The sequence below is a fragment of the Mus caroli genome, unplaced genomic scaffold (assembly GCF_978045245.1).
Source record: "Mus caroli unplaced genomic scaffold, Mus_caroli_1 scaffold_14, whole genome shotgun sequence".
In the NCBI taxonomy this organism is placed as follows: domain Eukaryota; kingdom Metazoa; phylum Chordata; class Mammalia; order Rodentia; family Muridae; genus Mus; species Mus caroli.
The window spans coordinates 86,727,080-86,751,762 of NW_028227269.1; the positions used below are offsets into that span (position 1 = coordinate 86,727,080).

Below are 24,683 nucleotides of genomic sequence, written 5' to 3' on the forward strand. Positions count from 1 at the left end.
ATACAGCCAGGATCATATTTACAAGAAACTTTAGGAGATGGTAACAGCAATTTCCATTGATCTCATTAAAAGCAAAGGTCATGCGGGAGTCGTCTGCAGACAGATGGGGCTTCTTCTAGCCACAGAGGACTATCGAGTGTAAGACCCTTTTCGAAGGTTAATTGAATTTCAGTGAGTGTGTGTTGAAGACCCTGCTGTGGCTGAGGCCTGGCTTAATTGGCATGAAATTAGCCAAGAGAAAGGTGACTGAATTGGTAGTACAGGGCAGCAGGGACAGGTGCAGGGGACCTGATGGGCAGATATCACCTATCTATGAAGGCTCACTGGATCCTGAGGCCCTGGGGACAGATACCACCAGCAGTGTATTTCCTTAGGGAGAGAGGCAGTTGGAAAAGAGGGCCATAATTACATGGTCTTGGATTCAGCCCTGGTCATCAGGATCCCAGTTAGAGGAGAACTGTGGAGTCTGTTCTTTCACTCTCCAGGGAGCAAACTTCTGTTAAAGTGGGGATGGACTTAGGAGATAGCTCAAACCCTTGAAACCTTCTAACTCATCTTTCCTTTTAGGACCCTCAAAATCTGTTTGCAGAGATGCCAGGTACTGAGCCTCCTTGGAGTTGAGATCATAGTCACAGAGCACCTGTAGCTGGCTCAAGGCTCCTCAGCCTTTGCTGCATCACCACTTGTCCCCATCTGTCCCAGGCCATGGTCCTCCTGTCTCACATTGGCTGCTGTGATTATGCCTTCTGTTCTTCTTGTGCTGGGCCTGTTGCCTCTTCTTTCTCTCTGAAGTCATTTTGAAGGCGTCTGCAAGGGAGTGGAGCCTGTGACTTTGTTCTTCATGTAGCCCGAAGCCCTGACTGTGTTTACTTCTTGCAGTAACTCCAAAATCCATTCCTGTCATTGTAGGAACAGTGAAGGATCTCAGAGTCACCTTTCAGCGTATGTTTTGAGTACCTACTATGTGCAGGCACTGCCGCTTGTGCTAGAATAGAAATGTGGACAGAACCAAGCATGGGGCTTCCAAGAGACCTGGTGCTAGACAGGCTGGGCGCCCGAGGATGCCTGGCTCTGCCATTCACTGCTCTGGTGGCCTTGAGTCAAGTTCTTGAGATAGGAGGCCAAGTCCTTTCTGCTGTGTGACAGATGCCACCACGCGAGCGTTATAAGCAATACAGCCATGTATTGCTTATAACAATAATAGTAAAATACAGAACATTTTCCTAATTCATAATTCATGAGGGCATTACTCACGGAGGTATCTCTTCCTCTATAAGATCCTTGAGAACCTTTGTTCCCTTCCTGTCCTCTGTCTCTGGCCTGTGAGTACATAGACTTGGAGGTGCTTGATTGGCAGGTAGTGCCATCTGAAGCCACTCCCTTTCCCCTGATTACCTTTGCTTCTGTCACTGCTTCATGTGGGCAGAATAGGACTTCTCACTTGTGCTCAGCATCATTCCAACCTCCTGGCCCTCCCAGCTGGCTAGAATCTGAAGACGCTAAAGACTCAATTCCTGAAATCACTGGAAGGAAAACCGTCTTCTCTCTAACCCCATCACTCTAGGATGCTCATGGGTGTTAGTGGAGTCCCCAGGTAGTTCCTGGGGATTTTTTTGTTTTCTCACAGCAGAGGTATTGATTGCTTGGGCCAGAGGAATTTTCTGGAGTCCAGTGCAGGCTCTGTCATTTGTCAGCCATTCTGCTGTGGGGTTGTTCTTTAGGAACCCTGGTTTCCCTGGCTGCAGCTGACCGTGAGTGACCTAGAGATCTTTTGACAACTGAAGCACAGCTCAGTTGGCACAGTGATGAGCCTGATGTATATGCTCAATACACAATGACACCGAAACTCCGTCTCTCAGATGTCCTTGGTGCCAGTCTTTGTCAAAGGGCAGTCTTTGTCAAAGGGCAGGGGAAATAGGGAGCGATGAATCCTTTCTCTGGCTTTTTATAGTGACCCAAGCAAGGTGGAAGAGTATGGATCTCTGCGGGGTGAGTTGTCACCCTAGAGAGGACACACCAGGTGCCAACAGGAGTTCCTTCCTCTTGTATGTCTGATGGTCGATGATCCCAGGGACTCACCTTTGACTCCTCTGGAATTGGGGTGCCTTACAGAGCATCTCTGGTAGAGATCCACAGGCTTTCTTGCCTCACAGTGTTTGTGCCTGGTAAGGCCTGATTAAAGAAGCTGCCTTGATTTTCTTGTTGCTACAAGATACCTAACTGAAGTTAAAGAAGTGACTTGAGGACTTGGTTGCATCCACCATGGCAGGGAAGACATGTTGATTGGAGTGGTTCTGTCTATGGTTGGGGCCATGACACAGAGAGTCTTCATATGGCCAGACATGAGAAAGCAGTGGTCTCAGCCAGCACCAGCAGTGGGCATCGCCTTATCACGGGAAATGACCTAGTTTTACCAGCCAGGCCCCACGTGAGAGAAGCTCCATCTCCTTCCTAATAATGCTGCAAGCCGGGGGCCAAAGCATCACCGTGTGGTGGCGTGATTAAAGGCCTAGCAAACACAGGAGTGGATGCTCACAGTCAGCTATTGGATGGATCACAGGGCCCCCAATGGAGGAGCTAGAGAAAGTACCCAAGGAGCTAAAGGGATCTGCAACCCTATAGATGGAACAACATTATGAACTAACCAGTACCCCAGAGCTCTTGACTCTAGCTGCGTATGTATCAAAAGATGGCCTAGTCAGCCATCACTGGAAAGAGAGGCCCATAGGACTTGCAAACTTTATATGCCCCAGTACAGGGGAACGCCAGGGCCAAAAGTGGGAGTGGGTGGGTAGGGGAGTGGGGGGGGGGGGTGTATTGGGGACTTTTTGGATAGCATTGGAAATGTAAACGAAGAAAATACCTAATTAAAAAAAAAGACTTGGGGGTGTTTAAGGCTTAAGTCTAAACAGGAGGCTTTCCAAGTGCCACCATCAGAGTTACCACTCATTCTTCTGTGACCCATTGGCGTCTCTCTTCCTGTCCCCACTGCCCATTGGCACCACTGCCTTCCTGTCCCGTGAGGCTGAAGAGTTCACAGCTGGCTGGTCAGAGACATCATCTCCTAGCTCCCTCATCCAAGATCACCATGTACCACGAATCCACTGCCTGCAGCACTGGGCAGCTGGAGAGGCCTGCAGTTGCTAAATCCCAGTGTTTGTTCCTGGGGACAGGAAGAGCGTGATGGCACTATGTCCCAGGCAGCAGGCTGGTCTGTGTGGAGAATCTGGCAGGCTCTGGGGACAGATGCCACAACAGCAGCCTTACTTTCCTCTCACAGACATGGGCCTTGCTTCAGAGACACCCCCACCCAGGAACACACATAGACTTTTCCTTGGGGGTAGGAATGAATTAATTCACACAATTATAGACCAATTAAACTACTTTCAGCCAATTCAGGCCTTGAGAAAAGTCCCAGAATAACTCCTTGATTTAAATATTATTTACTCAATTAATTCTTTACTCAGCCTTTTTATGGAGTCCTGGTTTTTCCCTCTCCCCCACTGTTAGAGAAGAAAGGCATTTGTAATTAATAGAATCCCATATGAATGGCACATTCTTTTCACAAGGAACAATTCAGACTTCTCCATAGCTTCTTAGTAAAGAGCGCTGTCCTGTGCCTTTGCTTAGAGGTGTGGACTGGGTGAGTCACCCAGCCAGAATTTTCTACCAATATCCTTTTCTTCAGACAGACACCTTACTGGATGCCAAGGTCCCTCAGAAGTCAACTTCTGGGAGAGCCTCTCTGGAATGGAGAGGCAGGAGGCCTGGCCACTGAGCACCTATTCTCTGGAGTCAGGTCACCTGATGGATCAATGTCACTGACCACTGAGCAAATGATTAGTGGCTTCTTCCTGTCTTTGTATCATCCCCTTCAGCTGTTTCTTGGAGAGAATGGCTAAGTCTCTGGAGCAGGGCTTGGCTCATCATGGGCTACTTAATACTTAACAAAATGTGCTACTAACCCATCATCTTGCCTGGTTTGGCAAGATGCAAAGAGAATTCACCCAAAACTAAGAGTGGCATGCTCTGTCGAAGTCATTCTTAAGTGTAGTTCAACCAGAACTGCCAGTTCCACCTCCCCTCCCCTCCCTTCCCCTCCCCTCCCCTCCCCTCCCCCTCCCTCCCCCAGGGTATTTTGATATCTAGGGAAATGGAAGGCATGCATCAACCTGTAGCTCTTTCCAGTTGAGAAATAAATAGTTACCGCCCAGGAGAAAAGATAACCCTAGAACAGTGGTTCTCAGTCTTCCAACATCTGTGACTGCTTTGTACACTTTAATACATGCTGTGGTGACCCCCAACCATAAAATTATTTTCATTGCTACTTCATAACTGCAATTTTGCAACTCTTATGAATTGTAATATAAGTAAATATTTGTGTTTTCTAATGGTCTTAGGTGACCTCCATAAAAGGGTCATTCCATTCAACTCCCAAAGGGGTTGTGGCCTTCAGGTTGAGAATTGCTGTCCTAAAGACTGATATTTTTTTCTTCTTAAGATCTCATAGGACAATAAGCAGTTCACATTTCATCCAGGAATTCTCCTTTCTTTCTGTTTAAATGCTCTGAGTAAGTCCCAGCTCCCTCACAGTTGTTTTAGAAGCAGCCCTATCATCCTGCCTTGGGCACTTCAGTCTCTGTGTGTTTATGAACTTTGTTCATAATGCTGACAGTTATACTTAATAGTAACAGGTATGCCTTTTCCTCCGTGTCTAAAGCAATGAAAAGCCAAAACAGTGACATTTGTGTGTCTAACATGGCTTTCTCCTAGGTAATGGTATTTGACTTTGAATCCTGAGTTTGCCCTGTGAGGAGGTTGGACAGATGACTTTAGTCCCACTTAAGTGCTAATGGAGATGGAGGCCTAGGGTGGCTTATCTCTCAGGTCACCCGTGCCCAAAGTGGCAGCTCCAAGATAGCTTCAGTGCAGAGCTGTTAGCATCAGCCAGCTCCTGCTCCTTGCTCTGCCTTCTACACCTGTTGGGTCTGGTGACATCTGGCTGAACTAAACATCCAGAGCAGCCCCCAAGTAGGAAGGCCTCCGAGTGGCAGCTGGCTGACGGGTGTTGAAATGGTGTATGTGCGTGCGAATGTGCACACGTACACACACACTCTCTGGTGGCTCCACTCAAATATGTGGTAGTAGTTGGCAGTACCCTCAACTGCCCAATGAAAGACCATCCCTAAGGGATAGAGCCCTCCCCATCCCTATTCACCATGCCCCCAGGGGCCATCTTTCATTGTAGAAATAAGGGCCCCAGAGCGATTAACAATATTTCAGAAAGCTTAAGGGAGATCATACATCTCCCTGTGACAGGTTTGCCCAGACTAAATGAAATGTCACTTCTCCACATTTTGACTGGAATTCCGTCAGCGCAGTCTGGCTGTGCTGCTTATCTTGGGCTGATCAGGAGCCCTGATTGGACTTTATATGCGTCCTTGACAAATAAAAATGAATGATTACTTAATAAATGGAATCGGTTTGTCAGATACCGCCTTCTAAAGCGTAGCTCCGAGGAGCTCCAAGAAGCCTAACAAAAAGGATTCTTGGTGGCACAGAGTTGGGGAACTGGCTGGCTTTTCAGGACCTGCATTGGCTGAGGCCCATCTCCCAGGAAACAGAAAACAGTGGCCCTGGGACCCCCTTGTCATCTCAGAATGAGTCTGAAATTCGACCTAGGGCTAAGTCCTTTTCCTAATGAGAATGACAGAGTCCCACGGTAGATTTCCGGAGTCACAGTGCTGGCGTTGTAGGGCAGTGGCTTCAGCATCTTCATCACTACAGGAACCAGTGATGACTACCACAGGGGTATCTACAAAAGGTCACTGGATCCCAGGCCCCGTGACATGCACATACACTTCTGCAGCTACCTGTGAGAGTTTGTACTTACTGAATCCAGAAGTATAAGTAGCTGCTTTGAGGTCTCAAGGGAGAGGTGCCCCTGTATAGAAGGGAATAGTTAATTTAGCAGCTGATGTTTATACCTGCTTTGAAGAAACAGGGCTATGCCATGAACAGCTTTAACCTCTGTGTTCTCACTTTCTTGTCTGAAGAGTTGGTTGTGGGTCATAACTATACTTACATTCTGAGCATAGTAAGGATGGCAGCAGTGTTCAAATGCAGGATTACTGTAATTGAGGAAAAGATGTAATATAAAGACAGCATAACAACTGTCAGATAATGATGTTTGGTATAACAATTCCTCTGGATAAAATGACTCATATTAAGTATTAAATATAAATATTAATAAATATTAACATACTACAATGCTACTTAAGCGTCATGTAAGTCTGATATTCTAAGGCAATGTAAATAAGTGACTGTAATTTCATAATTAGGTTATCATTCTTCAGCTTCATCTATTACTCAGATAAAAATTTCCATTGTTTTGTACTATGTCATAAAGCTGAATGATTCATTTGTGGTTTTTTTTTTTTATCTGTGTCTGGTTTCATAAAAAGTGATGTTTAACCTAAAAAAAAAAAAAAAAGCAGGATTACTCTTTAATCAAGTCTTTTATAGCTCAGGCTAGCCTTGGTCTTTCAGTCCTCCCATCTCAGGCTCTTAAGTGCTGAAATTATGTCTATGCTACCATATTTGACCATTCTTGATCTTTTAACTTGATGCTGATTATGAATGCTTGGGGCTTAGGAGAGACTGATAGGACTAGGATAAACACTGGAGGTGGAAGCACAGACTACCAGGGAGACCAGGGAAAACTCATTCACATTGAATGCAGAACCTTACTTTACCTGTGTGGTACTATTACAAGCAAAGGCATGCATAATAGAGCCAGTCTATAGCACATCAATTACACCCCAATAAAGCCATTTAATAAAACAGAGCCAGTCCCCGCTGTCCTAGGAGCTTCTTATAGTGAACCAGATGGTCATTTGTCAAATAATCACTCGAGTAATTGCTAGTGCTATAAAAGACAAAAAAAAAAAAAAAAAAAAAAAAAGAAAAACCCCAAAACCTAAAAAAACCAAAAACCAAAAGCCAAAACTCCAGTATCCTCTATGAGTGAGTATGGAGGGGTGGGGGGCGAGAGCACTCTTCATGCCTTGGATAGGACGGAAGGGGTGGGGATGGACCTAAAGATGGGGAGATGGGGAGGGGGTTGTGGAAGCCTGAGGTAGGAAGGCATAGGGATCATTGGAAAACACACACCACATACACACACACACAAATACACACACAGAGAGTGACAGAGAGAGAGAGAGAGAGATGTGAGATACAAGGTGAGAACAGGGAGAGAGGCAAGACTTCATGTCATAAGACTTATGGGTTGAGGAAGACTGTTGAAGCCCCTTCACCATGAACCCCAGCTCCTTTCTCTTCACTGTTGTTCATTTGTTAATGACCATGAGGTTCAACTGAGGCTAGAAGAAATGGCAAGGACAGTTGATATCCTGGGTCATCTACCTTCTGGCTGAGCGTATCTTTGTCCCCTGCATGTCCATCGACAGTTCATCTCAGGGCCCAGGTCTGGTTCTATTCAGCAGCTGCTCCCAGGCAAGGAAGAGGCTTTTAGCTTTAATAAAAAAAAAGAAAAAAAAAAAAAAAGGGAGTAGAGATAAGAAGGCTGCCTTGGCAGGGCTCGCAGGACTGACAGGATGATTTAAATGGCCTCTCTAGTGTCTTTCTTCTGCACAGACATCATAAATCAGATTAGCATTGGGCTCTGGGGGATGGGGAGAGGGGAGCAGGTCCCAGACTCTGGGTCTGTCTAGGGCTGGCCTGGCAGCAGGGCAGCTCCAGAGGAGAGACATTGTGTGTATCACCTGTTCCTAACCCGGCTCTGTTCTTCGAAGGAGTGGGTGGGATTGTTCCCACCACCCACTCTCTCACCTTTGGGAAAGAGTGAAGAGGGGCTGATAAAAGAGCAGAGAGGAGAGAGATGTGGGCAGGGCAGTGTGGGAGGTGAAGACCGACTGACAGCCATTAGGAAATGGAGAAGCAGCCAATCTTCTCTCTTGTGTGCAGGAGATCACCTTGGGAACTCAGAAAACACTAGTGGCTCCCAGCATGTCTGAGCTACAAGTGATTCTAATATGTGCTTGGATAGGAGCTGAGCTTCTCTCTCAGATGTGAGGATTCCATCCTCTCAGGTCCATGCTCAGGTCCAATGGCTACTGTCATCTCTCTCTTGAGTGACTATATTAGGGGCATGAGAGAAGCTCCTGGTGCACATAGAGGCACATAGAGGCAGGGCAGAACTCCCAGTGGGTCACTTCTCTTTCAGATCTCCTGCCACCTGGGCAAGATGTACAGTGAGATGATCTTTGTCAATGGCTTCGTGCACTGTGACCCCCACCCAGGCAACGTACTGGTACGGAAGCGTCCTGACACGGGCAAGGCTGAGATTGTCCTCTTAGACCATGGGCTTTACCAGGTAGGAGAAAATTCTTCTTCCTGCGGTTGGAGCCCGCTGATGTTCTCTGGAAACCTTGCAGCTTGGAGGCAGATAGCTGAGGTAGCAGGGGACAGTCATCTTGTTCACATTGGCTTGATGTCTTAGTTAGGGTTTTACTGCCGTACACAGACATCATGACCAAGGAAACTCTTCTTATAAGGACAATATTTAATTGGGGCTGGATTACAGGTTCAGAGGTTCAGACTATTATCATCAAGGTGGGAACATCCAGGCAGGCATGTTGTAGGAGGAGCCGAGAGTTCTACATCTTCATCTGAAGGCTGATAGCAGAATACTCACTTCCAGGCAGCTAGCAAGAGGGTCTTAAAGCCCACACCCACAGTGACACTCCTACTCCAACAAGGCCACACATACTAAAAGTGCCACACCCTAGGCCAAGCATATTACAAACCATCACACTTGGGTATGGTAGATGGAATCCAGAGGGTTCCGCTTTCTTGGACTCATAGGCAGTGATAGCAGAGAGGAGGCTTGGAGACCTGTGGGAGAGCTTTGCAGGAGGTGGGGGGTTTTTTGTTCCACCCCATCAGTCACTGTTGAAGTAGAGGACTGCATCTGTGTTTGTTGGAAGCCAGGGAAGTAACCTAAAAACGAGATGACAATATAGATTTTATAGGGGAGTTAGCAGTCTCTGCCATTTAGGACCAAGGCTTGCCAGTTCAGGCTGAGTAACCCTAATACAAAAACTGTATACTCCCAGTGCTTGAAGCTTCTGAGCACTGTGTGTGGCATACAGAAAATTCTATGCCACATAACTTTGTTATCATGCACAGAATCACTAAATACATTGTACAAAACTACCTTTGGGCCACCTGTGTAAAGCATGTATGAAACAAATGGATTTCATGCTTAGATGTGTGATCCAGCCCCAAGTTATTATGTATATGCAAATCTGAGAAAGAGAGACTGAAATCTAGAGCATTTCTGGTCCCTTTGAACTCGTGCCCTCGGATGGCTGACTTTGGAGAGCCAGGAGCTCCTTGTCCCCTGGGTGGTGGTCAGCACTAGTCTGGGGCTCAGGCCTCGGGCCAAGAGACACCCAGTTGCTGCCTGTGTTGCCCTGGCTACAGGTGCTCACGGAAGAGTTCCGCCTGGACTACTGCCATCTGTGGCAGTCTCTGATCTGGACTGACATGGATGGGCTAAAACAGTACAGCCAGCGCCTGGGAGCTGCAGACCTCTACCCATTGTTTGCCTGTATGCTGACAGCCCGGTCCTGGGACTCAGTCAAACGGGGCATTGGACAAGCTCCAGTCTCTGCTACTGAGGTAGGTAACCGTTTCCAAGATGCCTAGGGACCTCTTCCAACCCAGTGTCTAAGTGTCTTGGTGGGCCATGTGTCTCTGTAGGGAGGGCTGTATTGGAGCCATATAGGATGAGGAGTAGGGGAGAGAGCAGGAGCTACAGCACTGGAGTGAGGAAGGCAGGGAAAGGATAGCCTAGTTTGCCTCCTGGAACCTTACCATCCTGGAGTAGAGATAAGGCTTGTGGCTTAAAAATCCCAGACCCCAGTAGTCTGGTGAGATGCCAAGGTTCCTCCAGCACCTCCCAGGGGCTATCATACTCCTGCAACCCCTGCACTTCCTCTGCCCACTGGGCACTGTTCACTGTGTCTGGGTCCTCTCTGGCTTCATGGCAGGGAGAACCTTCACTTCCTGTCTCCATATGCAAACAGCCCTGTCCAAGTCCCACCTCATTCATGGACTTGGACTGTCTATACTGGGTCCAGACTTCAGGGAGCTTCTGCACCCCATATTCCTGTCTACTTCTATTTGTCTACCCAGGATCATGGGAGTTTATTTGCTTGTTTCTCAGTGCTGGGCAGACTCAGGCCCCACTAAGGCCTCTGCTCACTGCAGGTAGAGATGAAGTCCTTCTCATGATGTTGGCTAAGCTGGGCGCTGCTTCCAGAAGCCTGGCTTTCTGGTTTGTGACCTTGGGTATTCGTGTCAAAAGCTTCAGGGTCATTCCCTGCAAGCTGCTTTGCAGGTACCTCTAGCAAACGCTGGATCCAGAGTCTTAAACAATATCTTAAAGAATCTGTCTCTCACCAATTATTGGCTCTGTTTTTCTTCAGTGGCCATGTTTGTCCAGCAGGCCTAGTGGCAGTGATGAGCACTTGCTGTTCCAGGCTCTACAGCCTTAAAGTGCATCCTGGAAGAGGGGCAGTCTAGGGATGGCAGGATCTCTGCTTTCTGTCTTACCATCAGTGCATGCAAAGTACCTACTCGCAGATCCCGGAGTTCATTCATACAATAAACATTTGCTTTAGCTGGCCTCTGAGCATGTTTCAAGGATTCCGTGACCAACAGACAAGACAGGCCTTTTGTGTAATTTACACTTTGGTTGAGAGAGACAGACAGTAAACAACTGAGCCAACAGGCAAGTGGGATAATTGCGGGTTACAGGTGTCTCTGGGGAGGGAAGGGTGTGAGGGGAGGACAAATAAGATGATGTGAGAAAGGGGTTGGGAGCCTGCCTGGTTGACGTTTGAACCGAGGTGTGAAGGACCCAAAAGACACTACTGTCAGGAACCCCTGATGGATGCACTGGTGGTACACTAAGGCCCAGGGCAAAAGAATTTGGTGTGTCCTAGAGGGTGATGGGGCGCATTGAGCCCCCACACGGGGCATTATGTGCTGTGGAAAGAGGAGGAAATGAAGCTCTTGGCAAGCTAGGAGATGCTCAGCCCTGTTGTTTGAAAGGCGTTTGGTTGACTGAGGTGCAGTGAGCCAGTCACTGAGAAAGGGAATAAGTGCTCAGAGCTACCACTGGCAGAGAAAGAAGAAGATACCAGTAGCCCCGAGGCTAGCAAGTAGCTCTTTGTTCCTAAAGAGCATGACCCAAAGGGCCAGATAAACAGGATTGGAATGGCTTTAACATAGGAGAGGGGACCTGGCTATTGGGCACACATTCACCATCAGGACCCAGGCATTGGTTGAGCATGGGGGATGGTACAAGGCTTGGGTGGGACCTGAGAGTTCTGTCCACATACTATATTGGGCTGGGCTTGGTTAGCTGGTAGTGCTTCTTCTAGGCCTGGCTTGAAGTTGGTGCCCAATTAAAAAGACTTGGAGAGCCCTTTGACCTTTCTCAGTGTACACTAGTGCTGTTTCCAGGGCTTACCTGGGAGCCCATCTGGGACCTTCCATTTGGGTGGTCAGGACCTGGGGCCCCAGTGCTTTTCTTTTCTTTGGGGGGCTGGGTTCTCTACAGGGTGCCAAAGCAGGTGTGCTAGAAGCTCCTACCTGGAGCTTACTTGTGTTCTCTTGGTCACAGGCTACCCATACTTCTAGCACCCTCATCTTCATGTGCTACATCAACCATTGTCATGTCCCCTTGCTGCTATTAGGACTCAGAGATTCGCAATAATGCAGCCTGCTACCTGCCGGAGATCAGCCAGCTCCTTAACCATGTGCCTCGACAGATGCTGCTCATCCTGAAGACTAATGATCTACTCCGTAGCATTGAGACCACCCTGGGCACGCGCTCCAGTGCCAGTTCCTTCCTCAACATGTCTCGGTGTTGTATCAGGGCGCTGGCTGAGTGAGTATGCTCCGACCTTGGCCACCGCTCAGATCCAGGGACTATCCCATGGGCCCTGCTTTCCCCACCGTTCAATCTTTTGGATCCTATCTTGACTTCTCACGCTCTAGATCTCTCTCCAAGGAATCCTAGGGGCAAAATGGGCTGCAGTGACAGCAGATACCTTGAGACAGTGTCTTTGGGTGGCCTAAAATGCCTGTGCTTTGCCGAATGATAGCATCTGGGATCTCACCTTCCCGGTCCGGCTTTCCAGATGACTCTTTCCCTTAAGAAAGTTTGAAAGTTGATTTCTGAGTATCTCAGCTTATCCAGGTGCCCCCTAGACTTGTGGCTAGAAAGCCCCAATATGACCCTGTTTCTATCTGGCCCTGTGACTCGGCTCTTAGGACCAGCCCGGGCAGTGAGCTCATTGCTTCTTATCCTGGAGATGTGGCTGTGACTTGGAAAGGTGTGGCTACTAGGCTATCTCAGGGTCACAGATCTTTCTAGATGCCTCAGCACTCTTGAGACAAAGATGGTAAAGAAGAGTGTGGAGGAGCATGCTCTAGACCTCCCATTGAGTGCAGTGAATACATCAAAAAGGCTGCGCTCTGGCAGAATGCTCTCACCCCAGGGAGGGGGCCTAGCTTGTGGTCACATCCCAGCCTGTCCATCCTGGGGAAGGAACGGCTCATTCTGGGAACCTTAGATGTGGCCACATAGATCATGTATTTACCAGCAAATATGGGATTAGATTCCAGCAAAGGCCTCTGACAACGAAGGGCGGAGTGTGGTTTAACTTTTCTCTGAGGGCTGAGAAAGCCAGGTCTTAAGCAGTGAAAGGTCTTGGGTTTGAGGCCCAGTGGGGCCTTGGATGTCGATTACTGTTTGGGGGAGGAGATTCTTTAGAAAAGTTATTTCCACTAGGGGCAGATAAGCAGGTCGGCAGGAGCATGGCAGGGGCTCTAAGGAGAGTTCAGGTCCCTGTAGCAGACTGGGAGGCTCTTCCTACAGGCGTAAAAGGAAGGGGGAGGTGACCAGTACTCTGCAGTTGGGACCTATCTAGGTTGTCCCTGCTTATCAGGTTGCAGGGGTTTGGGAGTGGATGGACCACATTTCCTGAAAGGATGTGTGACCCCGAGGATGTGAAGGGAGAGGGACACCTTAAGTGGAGGAGGTTGTGCCCTCTGATGGACTTCTTTGGGGAAATGAGAATTCCTGATTCTGTGAATCTCCTTAGATCCAGACACCTGTGGAGTCTATTAGGCATCTGCAGATTCACAACAGGGGGCTTGTCATTTCTTTTACAGTAGCTGTGTGTGTGTGAGTGTGTGTGTGTGTGTGTGTGAGAGAGAGAGAGAGAGAGAGAGAGAGAGAGAGAGAGAGAGAGAGAGAGAAAGGGAGAGAGAGAGAGAGAGGGAGAGAGAGAGAGAGAGAGAGAGAGGGAGAGATAGAGAGATTTCTGTGGCTTGGTTAGCTCTTGGCCCCAAATTTATCATAAATCCCAGTTTGTACCATGTCTTGTTTTAGGTACAGGGAGACTGAGCTGGGTTGACAAAGTGCTCAGCCCCTGCAGTCACCTGAACTCAGAGGATTCCTATCCTTGGGAATGTTTTGCAGTAGAAAGAGAAACCACAGAATGTTCTACCACAGATCAGAGATTGGTGCATTGCTATTTTACCTCTTTGAAAATGTTCTTTGGGATATTTGAGTCCCTCTGGCACCCGACTGGGCAGTGGTATGGTTGGGTAACCCAGTGGTTTCCAGGATCAGGGTGCTGGCGAGTTGGCTAGGCCACCTGCCATCTTTGATTTTTTTTCTCCATTGTTCTGTGCTGGGGTTTCTCACTTGTTTCTTTTCTCCCCTCTAGACACAAGAAGAGGGATGCCGACTCTTTCTTCAGAAGGACTCAGATATCTTTCAGTGAGGCCTTTAGCCTCTGGCAGATCAACCTTCATGAACTTCTGCTTCGAGTGAAGGCCTTGAGGCTAGCTTGCTGGGTCTCAGCTCTCCTGGGCTGGCTGACTCGGGCTCCACACAGAATGTGACGGTCTTTCCCTGCCCCTTCATAGCTTCTTTCCACACCTCATTCCTTCCTTCATGCTGGGATGACCCACTGACCCATGGCTGCCTAGGGTTGGCTGTGGTCCCAGAGTGGTCAGCCATGGCACCCTCATGCTCTGCCATTGGAGCCCCTGCCTTGGGGTGGCCTTGTCTTGAGGTCCTGGGATGTCCTGGAGAGTGAGATGGGATAAAGCAACCTCTCTCCCATCTCCATTGACTTGGTCATCCCTACTTTTATGAGGACTGTGAGAATGGACCAACCACATGTGTCACAGGGGCGTGTTTAACTTGTAGGGAATAAGTAGAAACTCAGAACTTGCAGAGAACAGACTTTATATTTTTGCTGTATCACTCCCAAAGTTGTCCCACCTCAGTGAGGAAGACTGCATCTGAGAGGGAACGATGCAACTGTGGGCTCATGCTGTCATGGTGACACCTTCAGTGTTATATGTATTGTATATATTGTTTATTGTAATAAACCAATAAACAGTTTCAAGGTTGCAGGGACTGTCCCTTCTCAATCATTGTCTCCATTTAGACTTTCAGTTGCTCTTGCTAGCTGCTTCCTTGAGAAACCCCTAGGTTTCTCAGAGAGGCCTAGGAGAGTGAAGTCTGGTTTCGTTATAGAATTTATTTGCTAGATTGGGAGCAAATCCTCATGAGTCACAGTAGACTTAAACACCATGTACCCTGAGACCTTGCCTCCAGAATCCATGCAGGCTGTAAGACCCCTGCTGCTGAAGTGGATGCTCACAGTCATCTTTTGGATGGAACGCAGGACCCCTAATGAAGGAGCTAGAGAAAGTACCCAAAGAGCTAAAGGGGTCTGCAGCCATATAGGAGGAAAAACAATATGAACTAACCAGTACCCCCCGGAGCTGTGTCTCTAGTTGCATATGTAGAGGGAGGAGAGTTGCATTAATGGGAGGAGAGGGCCTTGGTATTGCAAATATCATATGACCTAGTACAGGCCAGGAAGCAGGAGTGAGTGGGTTGGGGAGCAGGGCAGGGGGAGGGTATAGGGGGCTTTGGGGATAGCATTTGAAATGTAAATGAAGAAAATATCTAATTTTTAAAAATGTCTTTAAAAAAGACTCCTGCTGCCACAGGGTCACACCCTGCTTCTTAGAGATGTCTCCTGCCTTCTACATCACAGACCTTGGTTGGAGCCCAAAGCTTAGAACTAAAGGCAGAGATGGGCCCCTACTCGTTTTCTATGACTGGGACACCTGCCTCGTTCAACTGGTCAGGTCAGAATTTGCCCCCTGGTTCTTAGTCAGTGACTTGAGTCTCAGGTCTAGGATTGTACTAGGTCCTTCCAGGTCTTTGGAGACACCAACCTTCCTGAGGAGACAACAGTCACCATGGCTGTACCCATCTGACACATCCATGTCATCAAATCAAATGCTGTCTCTAGCCTGTTTCCCTGCCAGCATTCACATCTCCCAAGCCCATTGTTTGCTCCTGTGTGTGCATGGACTGGGGGGTCCCTGGGACCCCACATATGGAAGGGCCTACCTCCATGATCATCCATGCTTGCAGAGATGGATAACTATTTGATCAGAAAATCTGAACCTCATTTCCGTTCTCCCTGTTAATGATACAAGCAGATTTTCTAGTGAGCAGAGACTGTTTGAATTCTTTTATTTTCTGAAAGAATTAATTGTTCTTGGTGACCAGTTGGATGTACCCAGGGACCCAGGAGAGTAATTCACAAGCTCTGTTATTAATCATGAGGATACATGCTGCATATTCTATTTTATGGTGTTTTTTATATCCACTGACGTAAATATAAATGTCCTTTCTGTTTAAGATCATGGTCTCTTTTCACTTTGGATGATGTAATGGTTGGCTTCCTCTGGGATTTAAAACATCAGCATGTTGCCTCTAGGTCTGGTAACCAGAACAGTTTCCAGGCGCAGGAAAGGTAAAAAACAGAGTTGGAAGTACAGGGAAGTTTGAAAATCTAGAAGTATGATACTTATGCGTGGCTTCCCACAGTACTGGAGACACACTATGCATGCTCCTTGAGTTCTCTTGCGTGCTTGAGCAGTGTCTATACATACCCAGCACACAGATACCCTGGCCTTTGGATAGTAAGGATACACATGTTGGGAGTCTTGGCAGACTTTGTGGTTTTCAGGAGGTATGAACTCCTTTTGAAAAGTTGCATATGCATCTACTGGCTCACAGGAGATGCTTCAAGGATGGCCAGGTTGATAGCCATGGTGTATCTTCTCTACAGCAGGATCAGAGCTGGTCAGCCACTGCAGGCTATAGGAGGGGCCTTCTTGCTACTGCACAGGGATACCCTAGTAAGACAGAGTTGCTCTAAGAGGCCCCCAAGCAGATTCTGAGTAGTGGAGCTGATGCCAGGCTTGCGGCAGCTCTTAGGGCAGGCACCTGTGGGAAGGGTGATGATGGAGCAAGAGATGGGTTCTGAGCCGGGGTGTGACCTGCAAGTTCAGAACCAGCAGGATGACTAAAACCAGAGTGTGGTACGTTCCTGGCAGTGGGGATGTGGGCTGCATTGACCACACTGGCCATATGGGAGTGTCCGTACATAACGGGAGGTCTTGAACACCAAATGACCAGGTACTACTGTTCCTGCTTGGTGAACTGAGGGAGGCCCAGCAGTCAGGTTTGACAACCACTGCCTCTGCTGCCCCCTCCCCACATTGTCCTCCTTTCCTTTTCCTTCTCTTCCTTTCCCCCCTCCTTCATCTCTGCTGTACTCTAGGGCTCAGGCTGTCTTTAGCTGAGGAAAGCAGGGCTCAGCAGCCTTGAGAAGAGGCAGTGGGAGCCCCGGCCTGTGCTGCTGCTGCCTTTTTTCCAGGGTCGCTGCCTTCTGGTCAGGCCTGGCTGCTCCTGGGATGCTATGGCAGCCCAGCCCCAGCCTGCCTCCCCTCTGTGCCAGGTTGCTGTCACATGCCAAGGCTGTAGGGATCTCGAGCACTTCTCTCCAGCTTTGTCTGTTTCTGGGTGCAGAGCTCTGACATTTCTTTCCATATCTCTCTCTCCTGGGGAAGGATCAGGCTGCTGAGACCAACACAGTGGTGGGTGTTCTGCCCCCCACCTCTGAGCCCCACCTTTCCAGCTCCTCTTTGCCCTTTATCCCTGCACCATGCATGATCTTTCTATAGATTTTTCCTGTGTAAACCAGCCACTTGGGGTCCTATTAAATCTTGAAATTTGCCTCTGTGAGCCTGGGTGGGGCCCAAGACGCTTCGATGGTAATCAGCCTCCATGGGATTGTGGTCTTGCTTAACCAGGGACCACACTGTGTTGCAAGGATTGAGAGTAGTGGTTTTCGGGGGGAGGGGGTGCCCAGGACAGCCACCTGTCTATCACCTGGGAACTTGTTAGGGATATAGACTTTCAGGTCTCTGTCCAGACTCACTAAACCAAACCCTGGCCTGAGGCAACCAACCAGTTGCTTTAATAATTCTTCCAGCGTATTCGGATGCATGCTTACTTCTCTGGTTCCACCTCGATGACTCTCAGAGCTTCCAGAACAGCAGAACCTCTGGAGAGCTTCATGTGTCTGAGATTCTGAGTCAGTTGGTTGGAACACAGGTCCAACACTTCCCCAAATTTGTTAATTTTTTTTTTTATTCTGAAATAATTTTAGATTTCCAGCAACCCACCACCCTTGCCTTCACTAATGTTAACATCTCATATGATCAGGCTGCCTTGATTAATTAGATGGTCATTCACTTCCGTACAGTGTTAGTAACCCAAGTACAGTTGGTACCGATCCAGTCAGATTCCTGCCAGGGTCCTCCCTATGCTGTGGCTCCTGTCTTGACTATGATGGCATTTCATTATCCCAACGCCTCAGAGTCCTTTGATCTGTAGCAGCCCAGTCTCTCAAATCCTTTTGTATTGGGAGACTTTGACTCTTGGGAAGAGTACTGGCTAGGGACTTTGTAGAATGGCTCTGTTTGGTGTTTGCTTTTTCATGACTAGACTTTGTTGAGGGGTTTTGATTAGGTGCCTACCAGGAAAAACACACTCTTTATCCTATCCTACCATGGGAACACAATGCTAATGTGACACAGCTCTGTGAAGCTTCTGAGCTGGGGTTGGGACCCCTGTTTTAGTCTCATATATCTTCCAGATCCTTCTGGAGGAGGAAGACACAGCTTATGAACTCATCATTTCTGGGCACCAGCAGACGCTCTTGCAAATCAAAAGGTTTTCAAGAAATAAAAACCACAGATAATAATAAGGCAGTGAGCACAAGGTAATCAAGTGGTATTGTGGTTTTAATGTTTACATCAACCACAAGTTAACTCTGTAACCATTCCTGATTGTCCTGGCCAGTGAGCATAGCACCATTAGAGCCCTAAGCATTAATCAGCTTCCCCGACAGAAGGCAGACTCAGTGCTGGGAGGTTTGCTGTGCAGGCGTATTGACAGTTTTAGAACAGAATGACCTGTGAGCTTTGTAAGGGGGGTATAGGCCAGTCAGGCAAGGTGGATTTGACCTGGTGGCCACTTATCAGGGCTTGCCACTCTAGCAGGGACAGATAAAAGTCTCAACTAGGCTGTGGCCAACTGTATCAAGATCAGCTGGTCATGAATGATGGAGGCTACTGGTGGGCCTGTCTCTTGGGTGATGATAGAGAGGGAGGGCCAGAGGGATGCTAGCAGCAGATACTTTCTTCTCTTCAAGACAGACATTGAGTGGACAAGAAGCCCTTCACCAAGCTAGTAAACAGAGACCAAAGCAAGGGATACATTTCTGCACTCATAGAAGGCTTCTAGAAGGCACAGCTCATTTGTCAGGGCTATTTAACCTGTTGCTCCTCCTTTGCCCAAAGCAAGCACATGCACACCAGTTGCCCATAAATATCCACAGACCTGGCTGCACGTGGCTGCACCATCACCAAATCAGATGTGTAGGATAGTACCGAAGGGCAAGGGTAAGAGCAAGGGCAGGAGTTGTCCCAAGTTCAAGTCTGATTTCCATGTATTTACCAATATTTTGCCAATATGTTCTTGGACAAGTAAATCAGGCTCTCTGGGCCACTAGTTTTCAGTGAAAGAAGTGGAAATACAGCTTGGTGTAGGTATAGTGGTGGCACACCCCTTTAATCCCAGCACAAAGGAGGTAGGTCTCGGATTTTGATGCCAGCCTTGTCTACAGAATGAGTTCTAGGACAGCCAGGACTACACAGAGAAACTCCCATCTCAACAAAACAAAACAGAAAGGAAAAGTGGAGAAAATAAGGCATACCTCTTATAAATACTGAGAGGGTAAGATATTATATAAATGATAGAGTATCCTTGGAGAAGAAAGCCACCCAGGAAATGCCCAATAAATAATTACTATTAACAGATAATAATAAGGCAGTGAGCACAAGGTAATCAAATGGTATTGTGGTTTTAATATTTACACATTAAACCACAATAAGTGGTCATGAATCACTTGTTCTTGAACAAGATGCGGGCATGAGTCCCAGCACCTACATGGTGGTTTACAACCATTAGTAACTTCAGTCTCCGAAGATCCAATGCCCTCTTCTGACCTCCATGGACACCAGGAACACTGTGGTGCACATATATACATGCAGGCAAAACATATATAAATATGTCACTCATAAAATAAATATATCGAAAAATTTAAATATAAACGAGATTAAAGGCTGAGATCTTGCTTTTTCCCAGCTTCCCTTGAAGCGAGGTTGACTCATGACATGTGTGTTGAAGGGGAATCTAAGGAAAGTGGCAAATTGTTTCTTTAGAGATGTATTAAAAAGCCGGGCGTGGTGGCATACACCTTTAATCCCAGCACTCTCTTGAGAGGCAGAGGCAGGTGGATTTTTGAGTTTGAGGCCAGCCTGGTCAGTTCCAGGACAGCCAGGACTATACAGAGAAACCCTGTCTCGAAAAACCAAAAAAAAAAAAAAAAAAAAAAAAAAAAAGAAAGAAATATATTAAAAAAAAAAACCCACCACACCAGTGATTTATATGTGCTGCCTTTTCTTTCAGCATGGGAGGCTGCTATGTGGTTTGGGATGTCTGGATCTGTAGCAGCTATTTTATGACCTTAAGACAATTGAGCACAATATGCTATTTTATTGACATATTGCTATGGACTGAATTATGTCCCTGCTTCTGGTTCTTAAGTTGAACCCTTAACCTCAGTGTGACTATTTGATAGTTGTGCCTTTAAGGGATTAACTCAATCTAAACCAAAAATTTAAAGGTTCTGATCCTAAAGGGCTTGTATCCTAACAAGACAAGGAAGGGAGATCACAGCTCCCTGCCTACCTACCCAGAGGGGATGTGAGACAGTGAGATGGCGGCTGTTCACAGGAAGAGAGACCTCACTGGACCTCAGCGGTGCTTCCTCCCAGCATGCAGAACTGTGAGAAATCAATCCGTGGTGTGAAGCAACAGGTCTATGGCAGCCAGATGTGGCAGCCTCAGCCGAATAGAGGCACCGACCGTTCTCTGCCAAATGCCGGGCAGCCTCATGTCAGAACTTTGTGCCTGTTAGACCAATACTGCACTGTGAACTCAGAGATTTGAAGCTCATTACACAGATCGTACAAGCTAGAAGGACTCCCCTGGGAAAGGGCTCAGGTTCCATCTGAATTGGGACCTGCTATGAGAGACAGAGGTGATTGATTGGTTTTTATTGTGTTATGGTTGGGACCATGGCTATTTATGAGAGTAGACACAGGCTATATACCTGTTACATAAAACGGGACTAGGAGGCTTGTAGAGGCTTGTAGGAGAACCCCAGGTCTGTTATCCAGATGTCCTAAGCCTGTGGTTTGTGGTTGGCATCAGGATATCTTTGTTAGATCTCAAACATCCTGGCAGATTGTATTAGGTGTGGTTGGTTTGTTTAGCTGCTATAATGGATTCCTGTGAACTTAGGAGTGGCATACACATCATAGCTTCAGTTTCTCCTAGCTCCAGATGCCAGAAGTCTGGAACCAGACATTGGTCAGGAGTAGAGAATGAAGGGAATGTGTTACTTGGCTTTTTATGGTCATGGAGGCTGTCTGCATCCCCTGCTTGTGGCTGTATCACTCTGACCTTGCCTCTGTTACCATGCTTCTCCTCTGATCCTCCAATTCTCCCCAGAAAGACTGTTATAGTGAATATTAGAGCCATCTGACTAACCCAGAATTATCTCTCTCTGTCAAAAGCCTTCATAGAATTACATCCACAAAGTGTTCTGATCATAGGGTACCATTTGTGGACACCTTTGAGAACATTATCAAGAACAATAATGCTCTAACTTCCACAGTACTGATAACTGATAGTGCTAAGCTAGTGTTCTTCCTATTAGGAGACTTAGCAGTCAATAAAAACGTGTTTTAAAGCAATAAAGATAATAACAGCTAATACTGAGCATGTGTTTTCTCTGTGCACCTTATGTGACAACTCTACATAGTCCAGGGGGCGCCACTGTCAGCTTTGGGCAGATGGACACACTGCCCGGAAGGTATATGTCGCAGATGGAAGCAGCCAGGAACCAGTGGCGGGTGGTGATAGACTCTGAACTAGGGTGGTCCACAGCCAGGACTGGGGCTCAGCCCTTGGTTCTGTGACATTCCTTTGACTCTCTGTTTTTCTCCAGTGGAGTACACAGCTTGATCTGAGCTTGATCCTTCCCAGGCTGCTGGAGATGAAGCCCTCTCTGCTTTCCAAAGCCTCCTCAGGATGAAGATGCTGGGCACTTGCCCAGGGTACAGCTGGGTGAGGATTCCCCCTGAGTGTTATTTCTCACCTATGCATTTTGGCCCTTGGAAGCCAGGCCTCTTGGAATACTGCAGGCCAGGATATACCCTTTCCAGGAAATTCTCAAAAGGAGAATCAGTATCAGAAGTGCAATTATTTTTTTAGGACTAGAAGTAGTTGTGATTTTTCTAATTCTTTCCCTCCATCTCAAAAATTCAGGGAGTGGTGACCAGAATGTGATGCAATTAGGAGGGAAACCACATCCATCCAGGAGATTTGAAGGAGTTGAGTGAGTTTAGTCTTGGAGTAGTTCTGATGCCTTGAGTAGCCTCTGGTCCTTTCTCCTTTGGCCTGACTCCGAGTCTCTGATAGCGGCCAGCATCACCATCCTGGGTCAGGCAGCCAGAGGTCAGCCTAGTTTTCTTAGTTCTCTTGTCACTAGGTCTCTGAGCTGCAGCTTCCCTGCTGTGGCATGGCAGCTGCTGTCCCCAGGTGCTCTTCTTGACAGGTTGTAGTGACTCTGAACAGAGCTGCCAAAGGCAACAAGGAAAAGCAAGGCTGTAAACCTGGTGGAGTACAGCTCAGCCCTGGCAGCTTGTCTCCCAGGAGCCCTGCTGCTTTCACAGATACCCATCTTTTACAAGAGCACTGGCTCCTACCCAAGCCATGGAGGTAAACACACAACCACGCCCTGGCCATGGATGACTTCTATTACCAGTGATGTTTCTGAGCAGACTCTACTGGGAGCTGTGGAGAATGACCACTTCCTGTGGGCGCTAGATCCAGTAGCTAATCCTGGGTCACCCCATTCTTGCAGGTCAGATCCTCCCTTTGGTTTTCAAATATATGAACCAACAACTGCAGCCCGCCAACTGCACTCTGACACTCTGTTATTCTATAGAACTTGCTTTAAGTTCGTTATTTGCTTTTGGAGGGAAGAAGTCCTGATCATTTTCCTATAGGGCATAGATCTATCAGGTAATAGAGAGCCCAGAGAAGTCTAGAGGTGAGCCCCTGTACATGGATAGAGCATGAATCCACAGGCTGGGCACTCTGAAGAGAGCTGAGCAAGAGCAGACAATTTTAAGTGGCCACACATTCTACTGTCATTGCTGCTGCTGAAGGTATGATTCCGGGGTATGGTCTGAGTACTTTACATATCATTTGTGACCCTTGTTGCATTAGATGCCAGCTTTGTATGCTGGCTACGTCTCTTTTTTTCTAATAACCTGGATTGGGGGGAAGGGAGTTAGAACAGGCTATTTGGCTTAATTTTTTTCTATTGATTTTGCTTGCTGGTGTCTACACAGGTGATCCCCAGAGACTGGCAGTAGCTGGTTCCTTAATCACTGCATTATTTGATACAGACATCCTTGGGAATGGTTAGGACAAGGACAGACTCCCTCCCCACAGGTACTCATCGCCCTACTGCTGTGGTCAAGGCTGGCTAGCTCATAGGACCTAGCTGAACCCTGTGTGAGTATGGGAACTGAGGTCGTGTGTGGGCTGCCTCCCACCATTTCTCAGTCCACATTTCTGATTGAGTTTAGTAGAACCCATTGGAGAGTTGTCACCTGCCTGTGTCACTGTTCAGAGATCCATAAGATGTCCGTGTTGGCCTTCCCAGATAGTAGTAGGCTCACCCCAGACCCATGACCAGACTCTAATGTTCAGGTAGGTTCTCGCCCTTTTCTCCCTGCTTTTGTGACAAGTCTCAAGCTCTGCCTGCTGCGGGGACTTCTCTAGACTACTGTACCCCTTCTGACCTGTCCTGTCTCAGTCCCTCTGACCCTCTTCTCTATTCTAGTCACTCATCCTCGAGTTGTTCCTGTATTGTTGTCCCTAGACAACAAGGCTCATGAAGGCTTCCTCTCAAACCCTTCCAAGAGGAAGAAAGTTCATTTACGTGTGGCTATCTACATTTGCCTTGGCCCCATTGCCTGTGTCCTGGTTGGGAGAAGCGAGGTTGGTTAGAGGTGATGTTGCCTTGAAGGCTTGGAGCTTTGGATGGGAACTGGCTTTGTTTCTTGTTGGAGCGGGCTGTAGTAGGTGTGTCTTAGAATATTGGGAGAGAAAGGAATTTTGACCAATAGTTCCTGTTGGCACCACCCTACCAGGAAGGAGGCCTTGAGATCATCTGTGTGGGGCCAGAAGATCTCAGAATTTCATTATAATCAAAGGGCATGCATTCGGTGGCTTGGTTTTTTTAGTGAGTAGATCTATCAGTATCCATTTGCATAAATGCCAGGGCCCGGTCTCAGGCTTTGTTTCCTCTTGACATCATACACCTTGCAACACCCTCCATCCCCAGACACTACCCCTTTCTATCTCTTTTACTCACCATCTCTCCATTATCTCTTTACCCCCTCACCGTGTGGTTCAGAACTGGTACCTCTATGGCCTCTTTACCTCTTGAATTGTCCCTCATCTTTAGCCCTCTCCCCAACAAATTGCTCACTCATCTATAGGTTACTATAGGTCATAGTTACCTGCTTGCCTGTAGGTAGAAAGCCCCAAACTTGTTTGTTTAAGAATTCTTGCAAAGACTCATTTATCTAAAATTAAATATCTCTTGACTATTTTCAAAGTCATTTGACCTTTCTGTTAATGCTTTGCCTAATTATTTTTTCATTTTAAAGATTTTTATGGCCAATTCATGAAAGATCATTTGACTTAATTTTATATTTCTAATAAGTATTTATTACATGTGCAGATTTGGTGAATGATTATATTGTGCTCTTATGGATATATTTCTCTAGGTTACCTACTTTTCATTAACTTTAAAGATAAACCAATATTGTACCTAAAGACACTTTCCAGAGAAATATTGCTGCCCTGGCAGTAAATACCTAGGACATTAATGATAATCAATTTTAATACTCAGTTTCATAAAACCCACTTAGCTAAGGACACATTAATTTCCAAAGGAGGGAGTTAGTATCATCATTGA

At 47.3% G+C, this 24,683-nt stretch overlaps 1 protein-coding gene across 7 annotated transcripts in view; it reads left to right on the forward strand.

Annotated features, from left to right (window-relative positions):
- The window catches only part of Adck1 (aarF domain containing kinase 1), a 102,195-nt gene extending 87,658 nt beyond the window's left edge, over positions 1 to 14,537 (forward strand). For all 7 annotated transcript variants that reach the window (XM_021178948.2, XM_085830581.1, XM_021178949.2 and 4 more), the window contains 4 exons: positions 8,249 to 8,398; positions 9,511 to 9,708; positions 11,793 to 11,986; positions 13,836 to 14,537. In XM_021178948.2, coding sequence (XP_021034607.1) covers positions 8,249 to 8,398; positions 9,511 to 9,708; positions 11,793 to 11,986; positions 13,836 to 14,013 — 720 coding nt within the window. In that variant the 3' untranslated portion in view covers positions 14,014 to 14,537. The remainder of the gene's footprint in view (positions 1 to 8,248; positions 8,399 to 9,510; positions 9,709 to 11,792; positions 11,987 to 13,835) is intronic.
- The last annotated feature ends 10,146 nt before the right edge of the window (positions 14,538 to 24,683 follow it).